The 21767-nt window shown below is 37.4% G+C and overlaps 1 protein-coding gene and 1 long non-coding RNA gene across 2 annotated transcripts; one reads left to right on the forward strand and one right to left on the reverse strand.

Moving 5' to 3' along the window:
* The first annotated feature begins 5592 nt into the window (after nt 1-5592).
* Nucleotides 5593-7493, forward strand: LOC145232907 (uncharacterized). Its single transcript, XR_013860950.1, has 6 exons — nt 5593-6015; nt 6082-6580; nt 6651-6677; nt 6866-6953; nt 7109-7227; nt 7387-7493. It is a non-coding gene; the product is annotated as an uncharacterized LOC145232907 (long non-coding RNA).
* Nucleotides 7494-10572: 3079 nt separating this feature from the next.
* On the reverse strand, nt 10573-13052 carry LOC145232372 (tetraspanin-18-like). The gene is made up of 5 exons (XM_080096983.1): nt 12924-13052; nt 12526-12720; nt 11581-11751; nt 11090-11242; nt 10573-10902 (listed from the first exon to the last, which is right to left on the reverse strand). The coding sequence occupies exons 1-5, from the start codon at nt 12981-12983 to the stop codon at nt 10840-10842; spliced, it is 642 nt and encodes a 213-aa protein (XP_079953109.1). The 5' UTR covers nt 12984-13052; the 3' UTR covers nt 10573-10839.
* Nucleotides 13053-21767: the final 8715 nt, after the last annotated feature.

The following is a 21767-nucleotide window of genomic DNA, read 5'->3' on the forward strand; positions in this document are numbered from 1 at the left end:
CTGCAATACCTTTGTGAAAAGCCCTGGACGCTTAAATAAATATTCAAGCAATGGTCCTGCCTCGAGTACGTTAAAAACTCCATCGGCACTCACCGCTGTTGTTATCTCCCTGCATGCGCGTACCTGTTCTACTTGTTACGTCTCATCTTTATTTTGTCGCTCGATTCGGTGCCCAGAGTGGCGCTTGTTTTGGTTTGGTTTTTGGGGTGGATCAGATAGCTTTAGCATTTAGTAACAGCAATCCCTTGCTTTATTGTTACACTGTTTTACCGCTTTTATTCATTTTAGTGTGTTTGTTTTAGCACTTATTTTTATATCGATTTGTATTTCGATTTCCAGGAACTGATAATGCCACATAGGCGAAATATATATTCCTTCATTTAAAACCGACTGATTCTGTTTTACCAAGGTTTTAATCGTCCATTGGTTTTATTAGTGTTGAACATGATCAATTAGTTTGAAACTTGCTTCATGTGGGAAAACTTCTGGCCGTAGTTCAACTTTGTCAGACTTACCACCATCAGCAAGGGAATACAACTGACCTCTGTTGTGTAATAGACTCCGCATGAGATTATATTAAAGTCAATAGTTGATCCTGGGAATCTTTAATACATTTGTGTATTTGTGTCCTGGCTGTAAGCTACACTGGCAATGTGAAAACATTTGGACTTTCACAAATCGATTTTAATTATTCTGATCTGAAACTAATTGCAAAGCCAATTAAGACAATGCTTAAATTTGGAAGGGGAAAGGCTGCAATTCAGTTTGAGACCAAATTGTTTCTCGTCAAATCAAGTTTTCTTGCTTGCTTTTTTTCTACTTTTACATGGTTGACTGCACAAATCTAGTTATCAAACCTGTTTTTAGGTTCAAACAAATCTGAAACGACTAAAACTAATTACAACCTTTACTCGTTGCAGGCTGAGCAACCCAGTTAAATGTTATTTGTCACCGGACATGCCAAGCTTAATTACCTCGCAGACGAACTCACTCATCTCAACCGTCGCTCCTCGTTACCGATGACGTAATTCAATTTCAAGCTCAATTTGTATCGTGACGTCCTGTTAAGTTCCTGTTTCGGGGAATCACCGTGCGAATTTCGTTCGATGATTTCCGGTTTGGTATCACACTGCATTGTGACGTAACAGAGTTTGTGCGCCTTTTCGCTGTTGGCATGACAATAATCACGTGCCGGTTGACAAGCTCAACTCAAATCTGAATGAAACTTGCCTTTTTTGGAAAACAAACCATATTCACATCTATGGAAACTCTACAATCTAAGTTTGCAACAAAACACTGAATTGGGAAAATCACATTTTTCAACTTGAACTGTGTTGCACTTAAACGCAGCAGAGCATAAATAATTACTTCATTCATCAACTTTCTACAGTTTCTACCTGCTTTGTTATCTTGGCTGGTGGAATAACGAGTTTTAACTTTTCCGCCATTGCCTCAACCCGGTTACTCACGCCTAAAACTCTGCTGTTGTTTTTCCCTTGTATCATATCCAACCCGGATTCTGCCAAAATGAATTTTATCGTAAAACCCGCGACTCGACCGGCCTGCATCGAATACTTTATGAAATTACATAATTCACGTCGCGAGCCCTGTAACTATGTTGGTTACCATGGAAACCCGCTATTTTCTCGAGCAATTTTACTTCGTTGAGATAAATTGTCGATCATCCCATAGGTTGTTGGCTTACTGTCGCAACTATCTCCCGCTAAACCTGGAATTTTCACTAAAAACCTTTTTCCACTGAAGGATAAAGCAGAATCTGAAATATCAGTTCAAAACGACGGCCGATTTTATTTCGACAGCTTTTCACTTTTTTCTGAAATCCTTTGGACTTTTTGTTTTCTCCTTTACTGCGTCACAATCGACCTAGCTTTGATACGTCATAATTGAAACACAGAAACAATTTTTTAACCGCAAATTATTCGTTGAAAATGTCGAAGCGCTCGTTTGCAGATTCGTTAAAAGTTCCCGAAATACTCACAAAGTCGGAAACCACTTTATGTAAAGGTCAATGTCGAGCAGAGATTGTTTGGGATATCAGCTTTCGGCGCTTGAAAGGTTGTCGAATGTTCTTAACTGTTTCTGACCCCGCCAAATGACAGAGTTAATCGAGTAACGTTGACTTGTGCGAGTAGTTTGGCTGTTTCATACTCGGTCTGTTGCAGACATGAATAACCGGTTTTGTTTTGAGTAACTTTTCAAATACAAAAAAAGTCTTAAATATTTAATCTAAAGAAACTGTAGGGATATGCTTTTTAATAATTTTGCTCATAACTTACTATTATTCATTTATTCTACCACAACATTTCTTTTTATCGATCTCCCAACAAAACTTTATTATTTATCTGCAACTGTTCTGAGATTTCAAATTATTGCAAATGTCTAAACACAAAATCTACAAATCATCCACTAGTAGGTCCCACCTTTGCAACTGCAGCAAGCACAAAGTTATAACCGACTTATAAAGTGGACGTGCACATACGCTGCTCTCATCTGCTTTCGTGTAATCTGATCTGCACTCCTCCAATGTCACGTAGACACCATGAGTTTACCGCTTGGGCCTCCGCGAGGTTTTCACGTTGCTTTTAAAAATTGACCTTCAAAACAAGGTCATCCGGTATTGCCTTGTGACGTCACAGAGCGTGTAACTAGATTTGGAATTGAGTTAAATTGAGCGACGATAAATATTTGATGAAGTTTTTCCTCATCTGAATTTGGTGAAAGATTCTGTCAACATTTTCTTGTTTGTTTCCGCATAAAATCAGTGTTGGGATTCAGCCATAGAACCGTCCATAGAACCGTCTCACGAAATTTTATGAGAACACCGAACCGGTTAGCATTACTGGTTACGGTCAATGGATTCTTGTAACAGAACCGGCTGAAAAATATGACTTTTGTGATAGAACCGGCTGACAAACAATTTGAATCCCACCACTGGTTATAAACCCAACTTTACCGGCTAAGCTCAGCTAATCTCCTTCTCACATTAATCACAGCGACCTTGTTTCCGCTTTTTTTCACTTTCTCCTTTTAATTGTCTCCACCGCGGCCACCGGATGCTTTGTGGTGCAACAATAAAGGTCACGTGACATTTAGTTTGGTCTCCGTACGTCGCGTTGTCATGGAAACACGGAAAACTTTGCTGGAAACCGTTTTTCTTGCAAATTTTGTTTCTAGGATGAACTTTACATTAAACAATTCGCTTACATTGTCGAGGTCAGCTTTAAAATCTCAACTCTGTGACTTTGTTTGTTCCAAATCTGCCCTGAAACACTTTCGAATCAAAACAAACCCTCCGTCGCGCGTTTCTATTGTTTCCCCCACCTCAATATCCGCTTATCATCAATCAACTTGTGACATCACAATGCAACTGAGAATCGGGTTTCAGAGCGGATTGTTTTGACGCCGAGGTCAGGTATTGTTACGTCATAACGAAGTTTGCTGATCAATCGAAATTCGCGACATAAACAAGTCTCGTATAATCGAAACGCGATTAACAATGGGTTTGGAACGATGCTGAAACTGAGTAATGCTGCAAACGCGAAGTTAGTGGGGGTTCTTCCGGGCAACTTGTCACTGTTGGATAATTTTTCAGTTTGTCGAAAGAAAACCGGCCCTTTTTGCGTGACTTGTAGGCTGTGTTGTTGTCTTCTGCAATACAATTTCAATCTCAAATTTGGCCTCTTCAAACGCACGGATAATATCTTGTGAAATAATTTAGGATTTCGTACCAATGATGCGATAGTTGGGAAATTAATACCAAGAAAATACGTGGATTATCATGGATTCTTGACATAGTCCATATTGTCTCTTCTGATCATAAAAGTGGCAACAATTCGGCAGTTACTACCAAAACCAAAAGATGCCAGTATACCACAACATTGTACGGAAATTATTTACCAGGTCTTTTGCCGTGATTGTGATACGAGTTACACTGGTCAAACAAAGCGAAGTCTAATTCACGCCCCCAAAGAACACAAAGTGGCAGTCAAACACATGGATGTTAACAAGTCCGCCTTATGCGAACACGTTTTGGAATGTGATCACCGCACTAATTGGAACGATGCCCAAATTTTAAAACAGGATTTGTGCCTATGGACAAACGTATTGTGTTTTGTCATGAACGTTTATTGCTTCCGACTGTTACATCACCTCGATATTGAGATTATCTGATTAAAATTTGCTTAATATGTAAGTTTTATAAAATCATACGCATTAAGTGGGTCAGGTTTGTGGAAACTGGTTCGTCCCGTTTAAACCTGTTGATATTCTTTCACCCTGTTACTTGTTTGTCGACTCCTACACTACAGGTTTTCTATCTTGCATTACAGTTGGCAACTTGTTTTAGTCGGTTTGAATCCAAATGAAATTTTCATTGCATCAAATTCGATTTCAATGGTTCGGAACTTTACAACATTGAATGCTCTTGCTCCCACTAGCGGCAACGTTTGCTTTGAAGTAAGTTGTTTTAATGCAAAATGAAGTTAGTGCAACATTTCAACTGTTTTCGGAAGGGTTTTTGACCGTTACGCGTTTGTTGCATAAACAATTTGTTAAACATTAACAAACAATTACATTGTTTATTTAGAAGCTATGACTCAATAGCGACATCTTGTAATAAATACTTTGACGTTTGTAGTCACCCACACGCAAGCATAACAAAACTGTATCAAATAATAAACGCGAAAATATTGGTTTTAACCAGTTGATGTAGCTTGGTGGAACCTAAAAAAAGTAAAACCACGTGCAGTCGATTAATGTGAATTTTGGCAAATAAAATTTACTGTTGACATCTTTGTACAAGACCAGTATAAACCGGGAAAACATGTTTGTTTCTTTTGGTCTCAGTTAATATTGTTTTGATGAAAATTGGCGCGAAGATTCAGGAACACGAAGCTGATCCTCAGGGGCATGAGAGTTGGTATAAAAGGCTGAAGGGGAATGAGTGAGAGATTGTGTAGATCTTGTACTTGAAGGTTAAAGAATACAGAGTTAGTGGTAAAAAATCGAAAAGTTAAGCTGCTGTAATACTCGTAATTGAAAAGCTGGAATCACCCAGTCTGTTGCTTGGTGGATGAAGACTAATGAGCCTTATAATAGCAATGGATGTAAGTAAGACCAAAGGGTGAACGACTAAGTTTTTTTTTCTAAACTTTCATCCATAACCTTTGCTTTTATAAAAATATTTTACATGAGAATAATTAAGCAGATTGCCTAAGGGAAAAGTTTTGCAATTAGTTTTATTCACATTTGGAAAGATTTTTAGGTTATTTATGCACAATATAGTTGTTTTTGTGTCTTTGGCAGCAATACCATTAGTTCAGTTTCAAGTTTTGTTTGCTTGGAACAAACCTTACACAACAACTGCTGGATGTTGAAGTAATCAAGACCAGCTTGAAGCGCCCCACGTTGATTGTTTCTCGTCAAATTCCGGAGGCAACGAAACCACGAGGTAAGTTTGGTAACAATCAAGCAAGTTACGTTTTCTGGTAGTAGTCGATTTTTAACTGTAAATTGTGATCTAGTGCTAAACAGGTTTTCAAATTCATGCTTTCCTATTTGTTACCATTTTAATACAATATTTTATCTGCCCAACCTTAACATGTGCTTGTAAATGCCTTTTTTACTTGTCTGCTTGCATCTATAGCAACAACACAATTTAAATTCCTATGATGATAAATTAAACAAATTATTTCATTTTAGCTTTAATTTGTTTTTGTTATTCGTCTAATCTTGTAATAACTTAATTAATGTTCATCTTAACTGATACTGGTCGATCTGGCGATCCCCTACTACGAAGCTGACATGTGCAGCGTACGAGGCAGGCAACGGTGCTTGTGATTCGACTTTCGGCGGATTCACCACTGAGCCTGTGCATGCAGCTCAGTTGGTAGAGCGCTACTCCCGGAAGGACTCCTGTCTTGAGTTCGAATCCCACCGCAGATTTTTCTAGCCTACGCCTTGCCATATGGAAATGTTTGGTAACCGGCTGATTCGGTGCAAAGACTTTAACAGACCTTGCGCACTGCGATTTGTGGTAACTTATTAATTTTATGTTTTTAGCTTCACCCATCTTTCCTGCCGATGACGCCACACATCATTACGTCATACAACTGTTGACAAAACCTTGTTTGCAACGAAACTTTGATAAATGCGATAAAATAAATATTCGTGTCAATTCACACCCTGAACCTCATTTGTTTTTTTACCATATTTCAGTTCTCTTTTACTTCACTTCCTCATTTTCTTTACCCTTATTTTATATTTTTTTCGCCGCACTATTTAATATGGAGAGTGTGCACAGCTCCTCATGTTAGTTTTGCGGGTTTTAAATGAGGTTCTGGTTTCTAACGCTTATATGTCGCGAAAAAACGCTTTTACAAAAAAAAATACAGAATTAATATAAATTACCATAAGCACTGCCACTGTTACGTCACAATTATCGGTTAAATAATATAGAACACGGTTTTGTCACGCTTGTATGACGTCACTGGAGCCGGTGATGCGAAACGAACGACAACAAATGAGAAGTTTTACTGAAATGACGAAATCTTGATGAAACGTAAGTTTTCCTCATATTACCTCGGCAAATACGATGTTGTTTAAAATTTGTGTTGTGTGCATGTGTCTAGTGACGTCACCTGCTGATGACGTAGAAGGTATGGAATGACGTCATACTGTCGCGCGCTACAAAGATCCGCCACTAGAGGGGGTTGTAGTTTTTTCATATTTTTTATTTTTGTAACAAAAATATTTTCCACTGTCTGTTTAAAGATAAATAAATAAGCTATTGCTGCCAGGCATAGTGTCAAGTTTATAGAGTCTGTTTAAAGAGTTTGTTTTGCAGTTGAATGGAGGAGTGGGAGGAGGAGAAGAGAACAATAACAAGAGAATAGGAGGAGGAAAATAAGGAGCTGTGAAAGGGGAACATCGGGGTAACAATTTTTCCGTATTAACAACTAATGCACTTGTTGTAATTTTTACCGTCAAAATGTTGTGAACCCACAGTGATTTAAAAATACACGTCTGTGCCGCTATGCTTACGTTTGTATATGTTAATAACATTAACATATGATTATTATGTTATTAGGAGGAACAACATTAGATGGAGAAAGAGCAACAGCGGAAGAGTAAAGGAAAACATAGACCTAAACCGGAAACGGAAACGGAAACGGAATGTATTAAAACTGTTGGAAAAACGGAAATGAGGTAAAATAATTCTATTTTATATCTTCATACATTATTTTAGTTGGTAAATGAAATTTAACGATTTTGAATAAGGTTCCAAAAAACACGTCTATAAACAAATATCCCACAACAGGGTTTATACTATTCCTCCCTTTGACCAAACATTCATGTATATTTCAGGAATCCTCCAGTCAACTTCCACCGGCCGATACAAGAACGTTTCCATCAACTTCAAACCGGATAAGTTTTGTGTTACGAGTCTGTCGTGTGATTCACCCAGGGTTGTCAGCTATAACAAATCTAACCAACATTATAATCAAATTATTTTATCCATCAGTACAGCTGCAGGGAAAGAAACGCTCCAGTATCGGTTACTACAATATTCGAGGTTTCAGTTTAATTAAACCGTACATCGCGGATCGGTGTTTAAAATATTATTTATGTTTAGTATAATTATTGATTTGTAATATTTTCGCATTAAATTACTTTTGCGTAATTTTATGCGATACTCTGCGGCGAAATTATGTCCAATATTTTAACATTCTACCGTATAGTTGTATACTGACACAAATTTGTTTGTTGTTTGTTTCTGTTAAATTAATAGTTTCACAACCCTGGGTGAACCTCTAAATTCAAACTTTAAGCTTTGACCGGTTAAATGTCACTTTTAATCTCGCATAATTTATACCAACCAGACACAAAGCACGACAGACTCTTTGTATTACATAAGATTTTGTGAATTTAACTAAATTTGAATCAATCAATTTATTTAATTTCTAACCACATTTTCCAAACTCTCCAGGCATTTCAGATTCAAAGTCAGTTAGTTGAGTCAAGTTTACGAGCAGCGACGAGGGGGTTTAACTGGCTGAATTGAAATGAGCCAAAAATCCAAATTTATAAATCTAATCATTTGCTGATTAATGCCTTTTAAAAGACACATGATTTAAACTTAATTCGCTTGTTGGTGTAATTTCTGCAAAATTATCCTTTAAAAAATCAAATAATTAACAAAAAGTTCGGTTGAAACTTTCCATAAAAGTAAAGTTCTCCGCTTTTTTGCAGAAATTTAATTACCAAATTTTCGAGTTTATTGTCTAAAAAATAAAAATAATTATTAATGATTTAGTTAAAACACAGAATTCCCGGAACCTTGTTTATTTTTTTTATTGTATTTTTTGTTTTTATTCTTGTTTATATTTTTTATTTTTATTTCTCTTTTTCTTCCTCTTTCCTTTTGTTCTTTTTTTTTTTATTTACTTGTTTTTATTTTTATTTTTTGATCCGCACATTATATGGAGGTCTGTGCACAGTCCCTCATATTGGTCTGTTCCGGTGAAAACAAGATTCCGAGTTTATAAAGGATTAAAAGATTTACAAAAACTTGTGATAATTTATAAAACAAAATTTTAAAAAGCGATAATTACGATTTTCCGAATTTTTAAACCTACTCCAAATTTATCCCATGCAGCATTGCGTTATAATTACAACCGGCACTCATAATAGCTAAACATAAATAGATTGCATTTTACAAAAAAATTTTTATGGGATTCGATAATTATAAAAACTGGTGATAATTTATGAAATAAAAATGTAAAAACACTTTCCGGATTTCTAAGCCATCCAAAATTTTCCTATGTAGCTCTGCATTGCATTATAAATACAACTTAAATTATGACTATGGCACTCATGATAATTACAAATTAATTTTTATACCGGCATATGTTTTGGCTTGATAAACAAAGACTGGTTCGTAAATTTAACGAGTAAACCCCCATCGTCAGCCGTCAGGGCAGTTTAGTGGGATTTCCGGATATATACAGTACAATCATCCGAAATCAAGCTGTTTTAGTAATGTAAGTATAACCCAGTTATCTGTATCATTATTTTTCCATACACATAAAAAAATCAATGTATTTCAGACGATCTCATCGAGGTGTTTGCGCTTTTTGTGCGCCAGTCTGTTTTCCTCGTTTCGGTTGTGGTTCTGCACCGAACAAGGGTTTCTCTACTGCCTTAGACGAAACCCATTGCGTGGGTTGACACCTTGACGCGGTGCAATGGCTTTCAAACCAAGATCAACCCGCAGAACCGGTTTACGATTTCTATGCTCAGCAATAATTACTTTGTAAATTAAAATGTTTATGAAATAAGATATTTGTGTGAATGGCAATATTCTAAAAAATACGTTTTATACACTGGAGGGTGTTGTCCAAAACATCAGAAAAAAATGGTTGAAAATCGACATTTTTTGACGGGGATTATTTCATTGTTTATTTTTTGTTGATATTGTTTTTTTTTTGTTGCATTGAGGTTTAAACTGTGCTGTGAAATTAATTTGCATGTTGTAAATTAAAACAAAATGCAAATATAACTGACGACTTTTGCCTAAAAGCTGTTGTTGGGTGTCGTCACCTTTAGGCTGATAGTTTTGTTTAAGGTTCCAAAATATTCCCAAGCAACCTTTGTCCCTCTTGTGACATCTAGCGGTGGAAAGTTTTATTTATTCTTGTTCAATTGGTTGTTTAAAATACAGAAAGCTTGGTTTCGAAACAACTGCCAATCGTTCAAACATTTACAAACTATTGGTTTTACGCGACTCTTTTTTCGCGCCTTTTATCATTCTTCTTTTATGTAACTCCCAGTATTTATAAACGTAAGTCTATTTGGGACGTTATTTTACTGAATAAATTGACAAACTGTATTTGGATAAAATTTGTTTGTTTCTTGTGGCGAAGTAAATTAAAACCGTCTTCACCTTATTTTGTTGCAAACAACTCCACTAGCGTATTTAGGTTTGCATTTCTAAACGCCATTAGCTACTCTGTAAATCTTTGTGGGGTATCAGCCGCGCAATGGAAAGCCATCAGCGAATCTGGTGAATTATTTATAACCTCAACAACAAAAAGAGAAGAACCCAGGTTTGAAATATTTATAAACTGAAAATGGATCTTGTAATGGAAGTTTAAAACATTGCCGTAATTTTAAAGAGATCAATCTGTTTGACACAGACGTGGGTTTTCCTTAAGCTTGTTAATAAATATTAGGATTCCGTGAAACGATAGCAGCAATGCGGCATTCATTGATTGGTAAAAACGTCGCAGCAAAGAAATTACTTTTGGAATAAATAACCTTTTTACAGAATTTAAATTGGTGACGTATTTGAAACCTAACAATATACAGAAGCAGGAATCAGGTGGGGCGAAAATAACCAGTGAACTCACAGAGCGAACTTAATCTGAACAGACGCGTCTTCTTCTATTTGCAAGTTTATTATGACGCAAATTTCAGTCAATCTTTAAATCGTGAGATGTGTGAGAAATTGACCTTGAAACAAACGTTTACTTTGCCCTGTGTTAACATTCATTCTTACGTTTATTACGTTTATTGAGTAATAATGCCGAGTTCGAAAGAAAACAAGAAGGCAATTTACAAATCCGGGCAGTCTACATCGGCGAGTGTGACGTCATAAAGACACGATTATGTCGTAACAGACAAATAATGAGGAGGAAACATAACTGTGGGCAGCTTCACATTGTTGTTATTGTTCGGTTGCTATGTACATAAGTCACGTGACCGTAAAGTAGTACTGTTCACTCATGTGTATCGGTCACGTGACTGGGTGGTGTTCACTCATGCGTATCGCTCCTTATCCGCTCCTTTGTACAAGCAGCAAGCGAAGATCATCGCAAGGAGCTGAAAAAGACAATCACAAGGTTCCAAACCGTTCATGACGTCATAATCGAACAACAAACAACTAGCCCTGAATTAACTGATTTTTTTAGCAGTTTACTTATTTTATGCATTTCTTTTTTTTAGGCAGCTTCAACGGCTTACAAATCTCGCTTGGTTGATCAAGCGGAACAAGTCAACAGTTACTGACCTCTACGAAGAGAATTCCGACTGAAATTCCTCCCAAGACCCAGAAGTAATTCTTGATTTGGGATTCGCATCCCACAGTAGGGTTGGCACAAATGTGAAGAAGAATTCCAGCTTTTATCCAATCCTGTTGTCCGTTCAATCCGCAACATTGGAACTGAAATCAAACCGAAAAAATCAAACAAGGCATATTGTGCAAGTGTTGACACAGTTTCTGACTTTCACTGCCTCAATGTATTATAAAATTTTATGATCGTTTGCAAAATTGGAAAATTTAACCAACAATTAAATACGCCTCCACAATGCATCTGTTTTTAGTAAACATTGTGAGCACCTACATCCAGTATGTTACTGTTGCCAGATCTTATGCAAACACTAAAATGCATTTCTTTATGCATCATATTTTCTGGTTTTAACTTTTATATGGAGTGGGTTAGTAAACTGTGTTGTCGTTTACATTTGTTTTGTCCGAGATTTTATCAAACTTAAATTCACCGTTTTTTCAAAATTATCCCAGGCAGCTTTAGCAGTTTTCCCAGCCTCAGTGTTTTCGTTGTAGATTTTCATCGAGTTGAGTGCAGCAGTCTTTGCATTTGGATAATAGACGAAAGCCAAAACTCCACCAACTATTTCCAGCACAAAGATGACAAGGATAAGAGCGAAGAACTGGAATAAAAACAAATGTTTGAATATGATAAGTTGTATTGTTAAAGATGAATAAAAAAGGTGCGTGAAAATGTTCATGTTTTTTCTCGCAATATTTAAATTACATGCGATTTTCAGTGCGTTTGTTTTATGGCAGACGTCGCAGGATAAGCAACAGTAAAAGTTCAACGGATGTTTTACGACTTGACAACGCCCATAAAGTTAGATTGAACTTGCACGGAACAATAGCAGACGTGTTTTTACTGCTACTCTACAAATTTGCTGAAAGAAATTTCTCAATTCAGTGCAAATCCAACAACGCCAAAGCATTGTGCGTTAAACAATAATAACGTTCCATCGGAAAATTTTAAAAGCGCTATTTCTGTTTTACAAAACACAACTTCGCACGTCCACAGCACCATGACGCCAGTAGTTAAATTTTCCTTATTAATTACCTATTACCAGTGGTGGGATTCAAATGTTTTTTCAGCCGGTTTTATCACAAGAGTCATACTTTCAGGCGATTCTGTTACAAAAAGTCCATTGACAGTAACCAGTAATGCTAACCGGTTCGCTGATCTCATAAAATTTCGTGAGACGGTTCTACAGAACCGGTGCGAACTGGCTGAATCCCACCACTGGTTATGACGTCATTGGTGCTGTGACGTAACCAAATTGTTGCAGTCATAGTCACAGGGTGGAAAAAATTTCAAAACTAAAAAATTTCGCGGAAACAACAATATGGTGTCATAGGCTTAACGTGACGCATGTGATTACGTAACAGTGACGTCATACCGTGGCTAGCATGCACTTGTTCTCCTTGATTGCTCCGCAGCATCCCAGGAATCCGACAATGAAGAGGAAACATCCCACAGCAATGATTATGTAGACAGCGTTGAATATGGCAGGATCGCTGGAGATCAACTGGCGGAATGTATCAGCTCCCACCAACACCCAGATCCCAACACCTAGCAATGCTGCTCCTCCCAACTGTAAAACGGATGAGTTGGAGATATTTATGCGTTCAACATACAATCAGGTGAAAATGCTTTAAACTTTTCTTTTAAAAACGTGAAAATTTACAGGTTGGTTAATGCAAGCTTATTGCCAGAAACATGTTAAACTTTGGTGTATGGGCTAATTTAATGATATTAGCAGACCACACGCAGTAACTTGTTGAAAGTTATACTTACAAAGATGAGCAGATTGAAGAAAAACATGAGATACTTGCAACAACTTAAAGATCCCGCCATTGCGATTGTCAGATATTTTTTTTACTTTTGACTATAACGTTAACTTCTGTCAAAAAGTAAAGATTTGGTTAAAGTTTTTACCAAGCAACTAGTTCAAATAATAACAACACTATCCTGCTAAAAATCCAACTACAAATTGAAATCCCAACTTCAAAACATTTCCAATATTTGTTCTGTAAAGTGCTAAAATATTTATGGGGTGACAAATAAGGGGAAAACATTCGCTAAAACAGGCACTAGTATGGACTGAGTCAGTGCTACGTGCTTGAAAGCAACTTTCTCATCTAAATACCCGCACAATATGTGAAGCAGCGATCCTAGTTATAAACGTTTTAACATTTGTTCAGTCTATTCACAAACCTTCACTGTGTTTGTCAACCTTTTGTGACGGAATAATGCGTTTGGAGAAGTCAATGGAGACGAAATTCTGTCCAAAAGGGGGGGGGAGGCAGTTTTACCTCTTAACTTGTGTTTACAACAGGCCCGGTAGTAAAGAATGACGACAAGTCGAATTTGACGAGCGCCACTGTATTTGCGCTGGTCACCCATTAGACTTAGCGCTACTAAAGCGGGTTTCCCAACAAGTTTTGTGAAGTCAACCCTGGCAGTTTGGTTAACACGTGTAAGGTGGCAAAAAAAGCTTCCAATAGGTTTGTAAGTCCTCAAAAACTACGTTTCTAAATTAACCAAGCAAAAAACCTTGATTTTCTTAAGCTTTGTCAATGACACATGTAAAGAAAAGTCTTAACAGGCGATCATGCTAAACTGAAACGTTGTGATATAAACTGCTCTGCTATATTAGTAACGCCAGTAAAATTCCTAATGAATTCAGCAACTTATTGTCGTGATATAGAACATTGGCACATCTCACAACTAACCAACACAATGCACTCATTCCAATACAACTAACCTAACACAATGCCCTTATTACATCACAACTGATAAGCACAATGCATTCATTCCCTGCAGTTTATCAAACATCTCACTACCCTGGATTGGACCGACACAAATAGGACGAATATGCCAAACCGCGATTCCTGCTCAACGCGATGTCGGGGAGGAACCGCTATTGCTGGTTGTGACGTCACAAGCTGTCATAGAACGCGATATGGTTGTGTAGGTTTGTTATGAAAACTTTATTTTTAAAATGTTGCTGTAAATAGGAATGAAAAAATGAAATTTAATTAAGTGACATATTCGTTAAAATTGAATTAACCCACTTGGTTCAAATTACATTAGGTAACTTGGTGGAATAAAGACCGAAATTTTTTACGTTGCTGCTATGTTCGTGTATTCATTGAAAAAAATGACTTTTAACAACACTGTTTCACCTCAAAACTCGTCAATTGCTGGAGCCTGTACAGAACACAACAGTAATGCTAGTGATAGACATGTTGTTTTGCAGATGACAACCTGGTACTGGCAGTTGAAGCTAAATCACAAAAACATTCGAATCCGATGACGTATATGCAAAAATGGAACATTCATTATGACGTGATTTACATGTGTTTTTGACACCACATACACTTGATTGGACCATAATGTAATTGTACCTACTGAAAACATTCTTACAAAATTTGTAATTCGTTTTATAAGAGTCCCACCCCTCTTGAGCTCTCATTTAAATCCACTATCATAACTTTCTCATCACTAGCATTAAACCTTAACTTTTCCGACACTTCACTTACGCCCAAACGTGACGCTTCTGACATTTCTTCACATCTGAATGAGAAAGCGCAGAGTATATGACGTGACATAATCACGTGACCTTCACACTCGCGCAGTCGCATTCTTAACGTGTTGAGTTCATAAAATAACATTGACACAAAAATACGACAAACCCTTACATTAACCTTCGACCCTAAATCTAAATCGTACAACAATTACGAAAAATGCCCAACTTAATTACACTGTATTAGCTGAAACGTTTATTTAAACACCAAACTTGAAATCATTTGAAAAAAACAAACTTTCAAGCAACACCAAACTAGTATAACTTCCTTTCATCGACGACACCCAACGTGTGCGCAAGGTTCGTGAAATTCTAAATCTAATTTAAACTCTTTTTGTACGTGATTTCTCACCACATGAACCCACGCAAACTAGAATCTGGAAACTTTCTCAACTTCATGGTCTGACAATGTGCTATGGTGACGTCAGTGGCATTCAACCTTTTTTGAACGCGACCCCAATTTAAAAGAAAATTGAATCAGCATTTTCATGCGACCCCATTTTTTTTCCGAAAGAGAGAAGAATATTTGAAGTAATGCCGAAACTGAAACTATTTTCATGTAAATATGCCAACTTAATGTTTAAGTAGACATAAAATATTAGCATTCAGCGTGCATTATTACGCTCAAATGTTAGAACCAAAAAACTTCATTTAATTTGGCCAATATAATTCGCGTTAAAGCTTACCAGTTTGCAGAACTTAGAAAATTTATGTATTTTCGTCAGTACCCGTTGTATTATTTTGGACACAATATGTCATTCATGGTGCTTTATCGCGTAACAATGGGGTAGGACAACTTGTGTTTTATATCGATCATAGCATCACAATGATTAGATTGTGACACGAGGTAGCAAGCTGTACTGCAAAACATGAGCAAAGGTTGTGAACTAGATAAAAAACATATCATTTTCGGTAATAAATTTAAACGCCAGTAAATTGAATTTATAGCGACCCCAGAAAAAGTTTAGGCGACCCCACTTGGGGTCGCGACCCACAGGTTGAAGAACACTGGTATACGTCATATCAGTTATTCTGCGCACCACTCCACTCGAATTCTTTGGTATTTTTAAACGAGACCCACCTACGTATTTCTCCTCTCTGTTGCGTCACAATGACGCGACAGTACGTGATTGTTATTCTGGTGGAACAAGTGCGTCAAGCGGCGCCGAATTACGCGGGAAACCTCATGAGTGTTGATGTTTTCAACAAACTCAAAAACATCAACAAAACAATCGATTAGTTTCAAAAATGTTTATTCAAGCATCAAAGATTAGTTTCGCTGAAGTCCCACACGCGCGTTTGTGCGGATTTACGGTAAACAAATGTTGCGGTGATTTTTTAATTCTTAAGAACAAATTTTTACAAACATTAACCCAACAATAAAAAAATTTGTTTGTATTTTTTTGCACTATTATTGTCGTATAATTACAAAAACATTAAAAAAGAACGAAACAAATACTTTCAATTTAATCTCTTGCTTTGACCCAGATGTTGTCGTCCAAGGTCGGGTTTTAAACACAATTTTTTTCTAGAAAGCTGTAACAGTTGTGTTACAGACACTTTAAATTAAAAAGCGATTTGCTGCAAGTGTATACATAACAAATTGTTTTTCATTTAACTTTGTTTCGCAAAACGAGTACCATTGACCTGTAGTAACCTTTTAGGGTGCACACACCAAACGACTGTTTGGCCTTTTGACACCGTTTTCAATAGCACGCCGTCCTTAGTGTTCAACAACACTGTTTCACCTAATTTATACATGCCTTGAGTATTTGATTAAAAAAAACGCTACGTTATGACGAAAGAAAGGTCTGAACTGTGTTAGTAATACCTACTAATTGACCTTAAGTAACTCGTGGTCATGCAGCAGCCAACCTGACAACGAGCATTTTAAAAAAATTATCTTCCAAAAAAGTCAAGTTTATTTTTTCATATTTAGTCTGATTAACAAAGTTTTGCTTGACATATACGAAACCGAAGCACGGTTATTAGGTTTAAATCACGTCATAGGTGTGAAACCTTTGCCAAAACTGAAAATGTGAGTGATAACTTAATAAAACGACATAGCATTGCTGTGCAAAACAGCTGATATCTAATCACCGAAACGACCTCTCGTAAAACGTCTGTCCGACGTCAAGCCGAGCCCTCCCGCTCTGCCCTATTATTCGTAAACGTACTCTCTTGGGACTTCTGCCTACAGTGTCTTTCTTGACCAAACGAGCATTAGACACATTTACGATTCGGGGGCCTGTGGGTGTACCGCTGGGTCATTCGGGGTCAAACTTTTGGAGGATCAAGTTCAGATTAATAACTAACATCTGTCCAAATTTCAATAAATTTAAAGCACGCTTTCTTGACCAAACGAGCGTTTAAACATTTTACGTTTTGGGGGTCTGTGGGTAAACCGCTGGGTCATTTGGGGTCAAATTTCACGGGGACCAAACTCGGATTAATAACTAACATCTGTGCAAATTTGAATAAATTTGAAGCACTCTTTCTTAACCAAACGCGTCTAACAAGCCAGCGTTAGACAGAAAAAAGAAAAAAGAAAAAAGAAAAAAGAAAAAAAAAATACGGACAAAAACAATATGTGTCCCCTTCAGGGAAGGGGACCCATAATAATATGCAACGAATTGAACTTTGGTTGCAAAAAGTCACGTTGACTAGTTTAACAAAGCAACTTTTATAAAAGTATAGTCCAACAAACCCGGTTTAACCTTGCTATCTTACAGTTTAGTCAACCAAATGTTTCAAATACACAACAACTTGCAAAGCAATGTTCGGTAAAAGCACAACGACTAGTTTGAACCAAACCACTACAGCTGCAATATAGAAGAACTGCTGACAGTCGTAAACCACTAAATACAGCACAGCACTTCAAGCAGATTAGCCCGAGGGGATGTGAATAAACCTCTGCGCACAGAAACCACTGCTTGTTATGAAGGGAGGCTGTTACAATAATTCCCAGTAATTCAGCAACATTTCTATACACAGTCGTTTGAGTATCGTCTACTCTAACTCGTTATAATCATGCAATAATGCTCACTTACTGATTCGCCACAAACCACAAACAGAGCACAAGTGCTGTGCTGATTTTGGTGTCTTATTTCAACAAACAAGCAAGTTAGTTACAAACCTCAGTTAAGCATACAAAAACCAAAACTTTTTACTCCCATTTCAAAAACATTCTTTAACCAAACAATTTTTGTTGACCCCTGTGTAATAAGTTGATTAACCTCCACCGCGACTTTCTAACATTTTCGCATGGCAACAACGTTACAACACAGCTTTGTTGAAGTGAAAATAGTTTTACTTCACACAGTATTCGGTCCGCTGGTTACAAATGGTTGCGATTTTGCGAATGCCTTTCAACCCAACTCTGTTTGTGATTTTCTCCTAAAACAAAACTGGTCCCTTAACCTTTACATAGTAAGGTGGGACTGGGAAAAAAGGTGGACAATTTTACGTTAGACACCCAACTTGCCACGGTTTCAGGTTACACATGATTGGTTGTACATTAAAAGCGACGCATTACATTGTAGCGACGCGAGCAGACCTATGTGATTTGCTTCCAACATGAAATGTTGTTTTTGTGAATGGTAACTACAACTGACTTCTTGAGCTGACCTATAATTTTCCAGGATAAATTACAACTACTGTTATGTTCTTATACCGCGCTTATAATTTACTGCACCACAATTACAAAACCTTGGTGAACTGCACCATACGAGGTATATCCTGTCAGCAACAATTAACATCTCCTAATTAACAATTGTTTCAACAACCATTCCAATACAATCATGCCACCTACAACAAACGACAAAGAACGTCCGCATTATGAACGAACAAAGCAACACACCGCGTCTCTATTCTATGCAACTGACTAATTAGCACACAGGGGATTGTGACGTAACAACTCGTGATCTATGACTTTATTTATCGTGGTGAAATCCAGGATGCGTATAGTCAGGTGATATATTATTTGCAAAAATAGTTTCACGCAAAAGGAATTTCCCCGTGATAAGTGATAGCTAATGACGTATTTAAGTTTAGGTTGTTCTATGACGTGGAAAATGCATTTCAAACCGGCGACGTTGCAAGAAAACGCCCAATTACTGACAAGATAATAATAAGCTGAAGATATTCTAATCGTCACAAAAAGTTGGATCAAATTCTTGAACGTACGTGTACAAAATGTTTAATGTCTTCAATTACAGCAATGATTGTAGACAGTTAAGTTTATGATCAACAGCTGCATCTTGAAAGTTTAAACCAATTTATTCCTTTTAAATCTTTTTTTATCACTTTTTTGCGCTCCATAACGTTTCAACGTTGCGCAGCTATTTCCGGCTTGGTGATTGTTTTAGTGCAATTGTGTCGTTACGTTGTCTTTCACAAAGCGAAATAAACTCAACTCAACCTTACTCTGGGGTGGCTGAACAGTTTCGGTCATCCAGCAATACAAAACCCACACAGACTCAATGTTGTTGTAAGACTCAAATCTTGTTGAATTAACCTCCCAAACGCAATTACTGTCCAACATTGCTTGGAGACCAGAGCGCTGGATTGCTGAAATACTGAGCTGGGCGACACACACACACACTTACACTCTCTCGCTCACATAAATATCCTTTCACTCTCCCAACATGCATTAGCTCTCTACAGCTCATGAATATTTCACACCTATTACGTCATGCGAGCTAAACGGGCCTCGGCGAAATTGAATTAGTCTGAAGTGTCGAAAGCTTCGAAATGTGCTTTGGTGGCTGAGTTGTTCCGAATCACGCCCGGCCAATTTTCAGCATCACTGAACGCCAAGTAATACGTTGGCTTAAGGACAAATGAATTACTATTGTGCGGTCTGCTTGTATTCAATGTGTGGGTAAAAATAGGAATGCTTTACCTTAACCGAATCAACCTTTATTTAAGCAACCTACCATGAAATATCAACCTTAAAGCACTTCTGATAATTGTATTTTTTGGTCTGTTTATCGACATTTAGTGTTATTTACCCTAAAGAAGGAGGCGTGTATAGGACGTCGAAACGTCGGAATAAAAATACATTTGGCAGAAGAGCTCTATAAATTTGGTATTATGCCTGGCAGCAACAGCTTATATACTACAATAAAACAGTTTTACCAAATACTTTACGTATACAGATTAAAGTTTCGTCGCATAAAATTTAATCCATTAAGCTCACAGCGTTTTTATGTTGGATTTTAGTTTCTAGTAAAGTGGCAAACCAAACCACAATGCATTTGGCGGTTTACGGCGCCTGAGGAAAATCAATACACTTGAAGCGCTGATCTGCCAAAGCTATGTCCACATTGTCTAAAGTAAAACAACAACTTTGCACGATTGTACAAAATCTGTCATAAAACAACTACGAGCCCCTAATTTGTAAATTCAAAATCTTAGCATTTACCGCAGTTTAATATTTCGAATGCAAATTTCTAAAATAAACTAGGCAGCAACCTTGTTTTTGTTTTGTACCTAGACACAAGCCACAACAACAACAGTACGTCGGGTTCGACAAACACAAACTTCCTGTTTTTTATTCTCCCCTCTCAGTCGCAGCACATTTCACCCCCAACAACCTGCTGTGAATGACATTTCCACCGTTACCACAAATTCCTCGCAAATCGATACGTCACGTGGTTCACGGTTGAGTGCACACGTAGTGAGCTTGAGGCAGAAGCGAGGGAATGAAAATAAATTGCACAGCTCAACTATTTCCTCTGCAAAAAGTGGATTGTCGACGTCATGTTCACGCTACTCAATCACAAACTTGCTAGTTCAACCAGCAACGAGGTGTTGTTCACGATCAGCCCAAATAAGAACTTCCTATATATGCTGTGCTGAGTGTTGACACCATGCTCGCGGTTTTGTGATTTCAAGAGAATGTGGCAAGATTGCATCAACTTTCACTTGTTGGTACTTTCTTTTAACCCGCTTTGCGCAGTCATAAATAACTCTTACCAAACCCGCTTTGCGTAACCATGCATGTCTTCTATTAACCCGCTTTCCGCAGTCATGCATGGCACATTCTAACGCTTTGGGCAGTCATAGAATCTATGACATAGATGACTTCTAAGTTCTAACCTGGTTTGCAGTAATGCATGAATACAAGCTTCTTAACATTTAACCTGAACATCGCTACTTTTAGCAACACGAAGCTCGTTGGAAAACCTAATTAAACCTTAACTTGACACCCGTTGATACGGATGACTGCACGAAGCTCGTTCACAACCCACTTTGCAAGTGACAAACTCACTGTGCAGTTGTTCGCAGTTATGAAGGTAGCAGTGCTTTTGAGCAAACAAGTCAGTGCGAGTTTGTGTTGATTGAGGTTGGTGGTTTCAAACCTGCGTAAAACCAATGCTGGATTTCAACTACATGCAAAACTTACTGCGCTGCCTAGATTGACTGTTTGCAAGGCTTCGAAATATTCACTTTAGTAAATCAGTAGTGTAAAATATACGGCAATGTTTTAGTTTGTCTCAATAGAGCACCCTGAAAGTTGCTTGGTATAAGGATTAACACAGTAAGACATGCATAATTGAAAGTTACAGATTTAGTAAAAACAGCGTTTATAAAGTTTAAGAGACAATAATTAACTAATGTGTATCGTTAAAAAAGTTCTCACTGTTCACCAAACAGTTTTCTGTATATTAGTACAACTGCCAGCAAAACATTGTCCAACACTTTTCCTCAACTCAATACGACAGCGACCAAATTGAGATGTCCTTCCTGTTTACGCCAATATAACCCCAATAAACACGTGGTTAAATGGTTACTCCAGGTCAACGTGGGTTTGGTTTGACCTTTACATAAAAATTCACTTAAACTCGAGAAACTTATTTTCTGTCTGCGGACCCTAATAATTCAAACTGCTCGTTCTTAAATCTCTTTCTCTGTTGACGCGCGACGCGTTGAGAGCTCTCGACTTTTACGTCACAATGGCTTGTGTTCTATTTCATTGTGTTGAGCTCCCAATGGAACACAGAACTGTAATTTGGCGCCTTTTTGTGCAACGGTTGACGATTTCAAGT

The sequence above is a fragment of the Phallusia mammillata genome, chromosome 6 (assembly GCF_965637545.1).
Source record: "Phallusia mammillata chromosome 6, kaPhaMamm4.hap1.1, whole genome shotgun sequence".
Classification (NCBI taxonomy): Eukaryota; Metazoa; Chordata; class Ascidiacea; order Phlebobranchia; family Ascidiidae; genus Phallusia; species Phallusia mammillata.

Coding starts and splice junctions, on each gene's coding strand:
- LOC145232372 (XM_080096983.1), bottom strand. CDS start 12,983: ATGGCGGGATCTTTAAGTTGTTGCAAGTATCTCATGTTTTTCTTCAAT. Junction 12,721..12,923: donor TCTTCAATCTGCTCATCTTT/GTAAGTATAACT, acceptor TCCGTTTTACAG/TTGGGAGGAGCAGCATTGCT. Junction 10,903..11,089: donor TCGGAATTCTCTTCGTAGAG/GTCAGTAACTGT, acceptor TGTCTTTTTCAG/CTCCTTGCGATGATCTTCGC.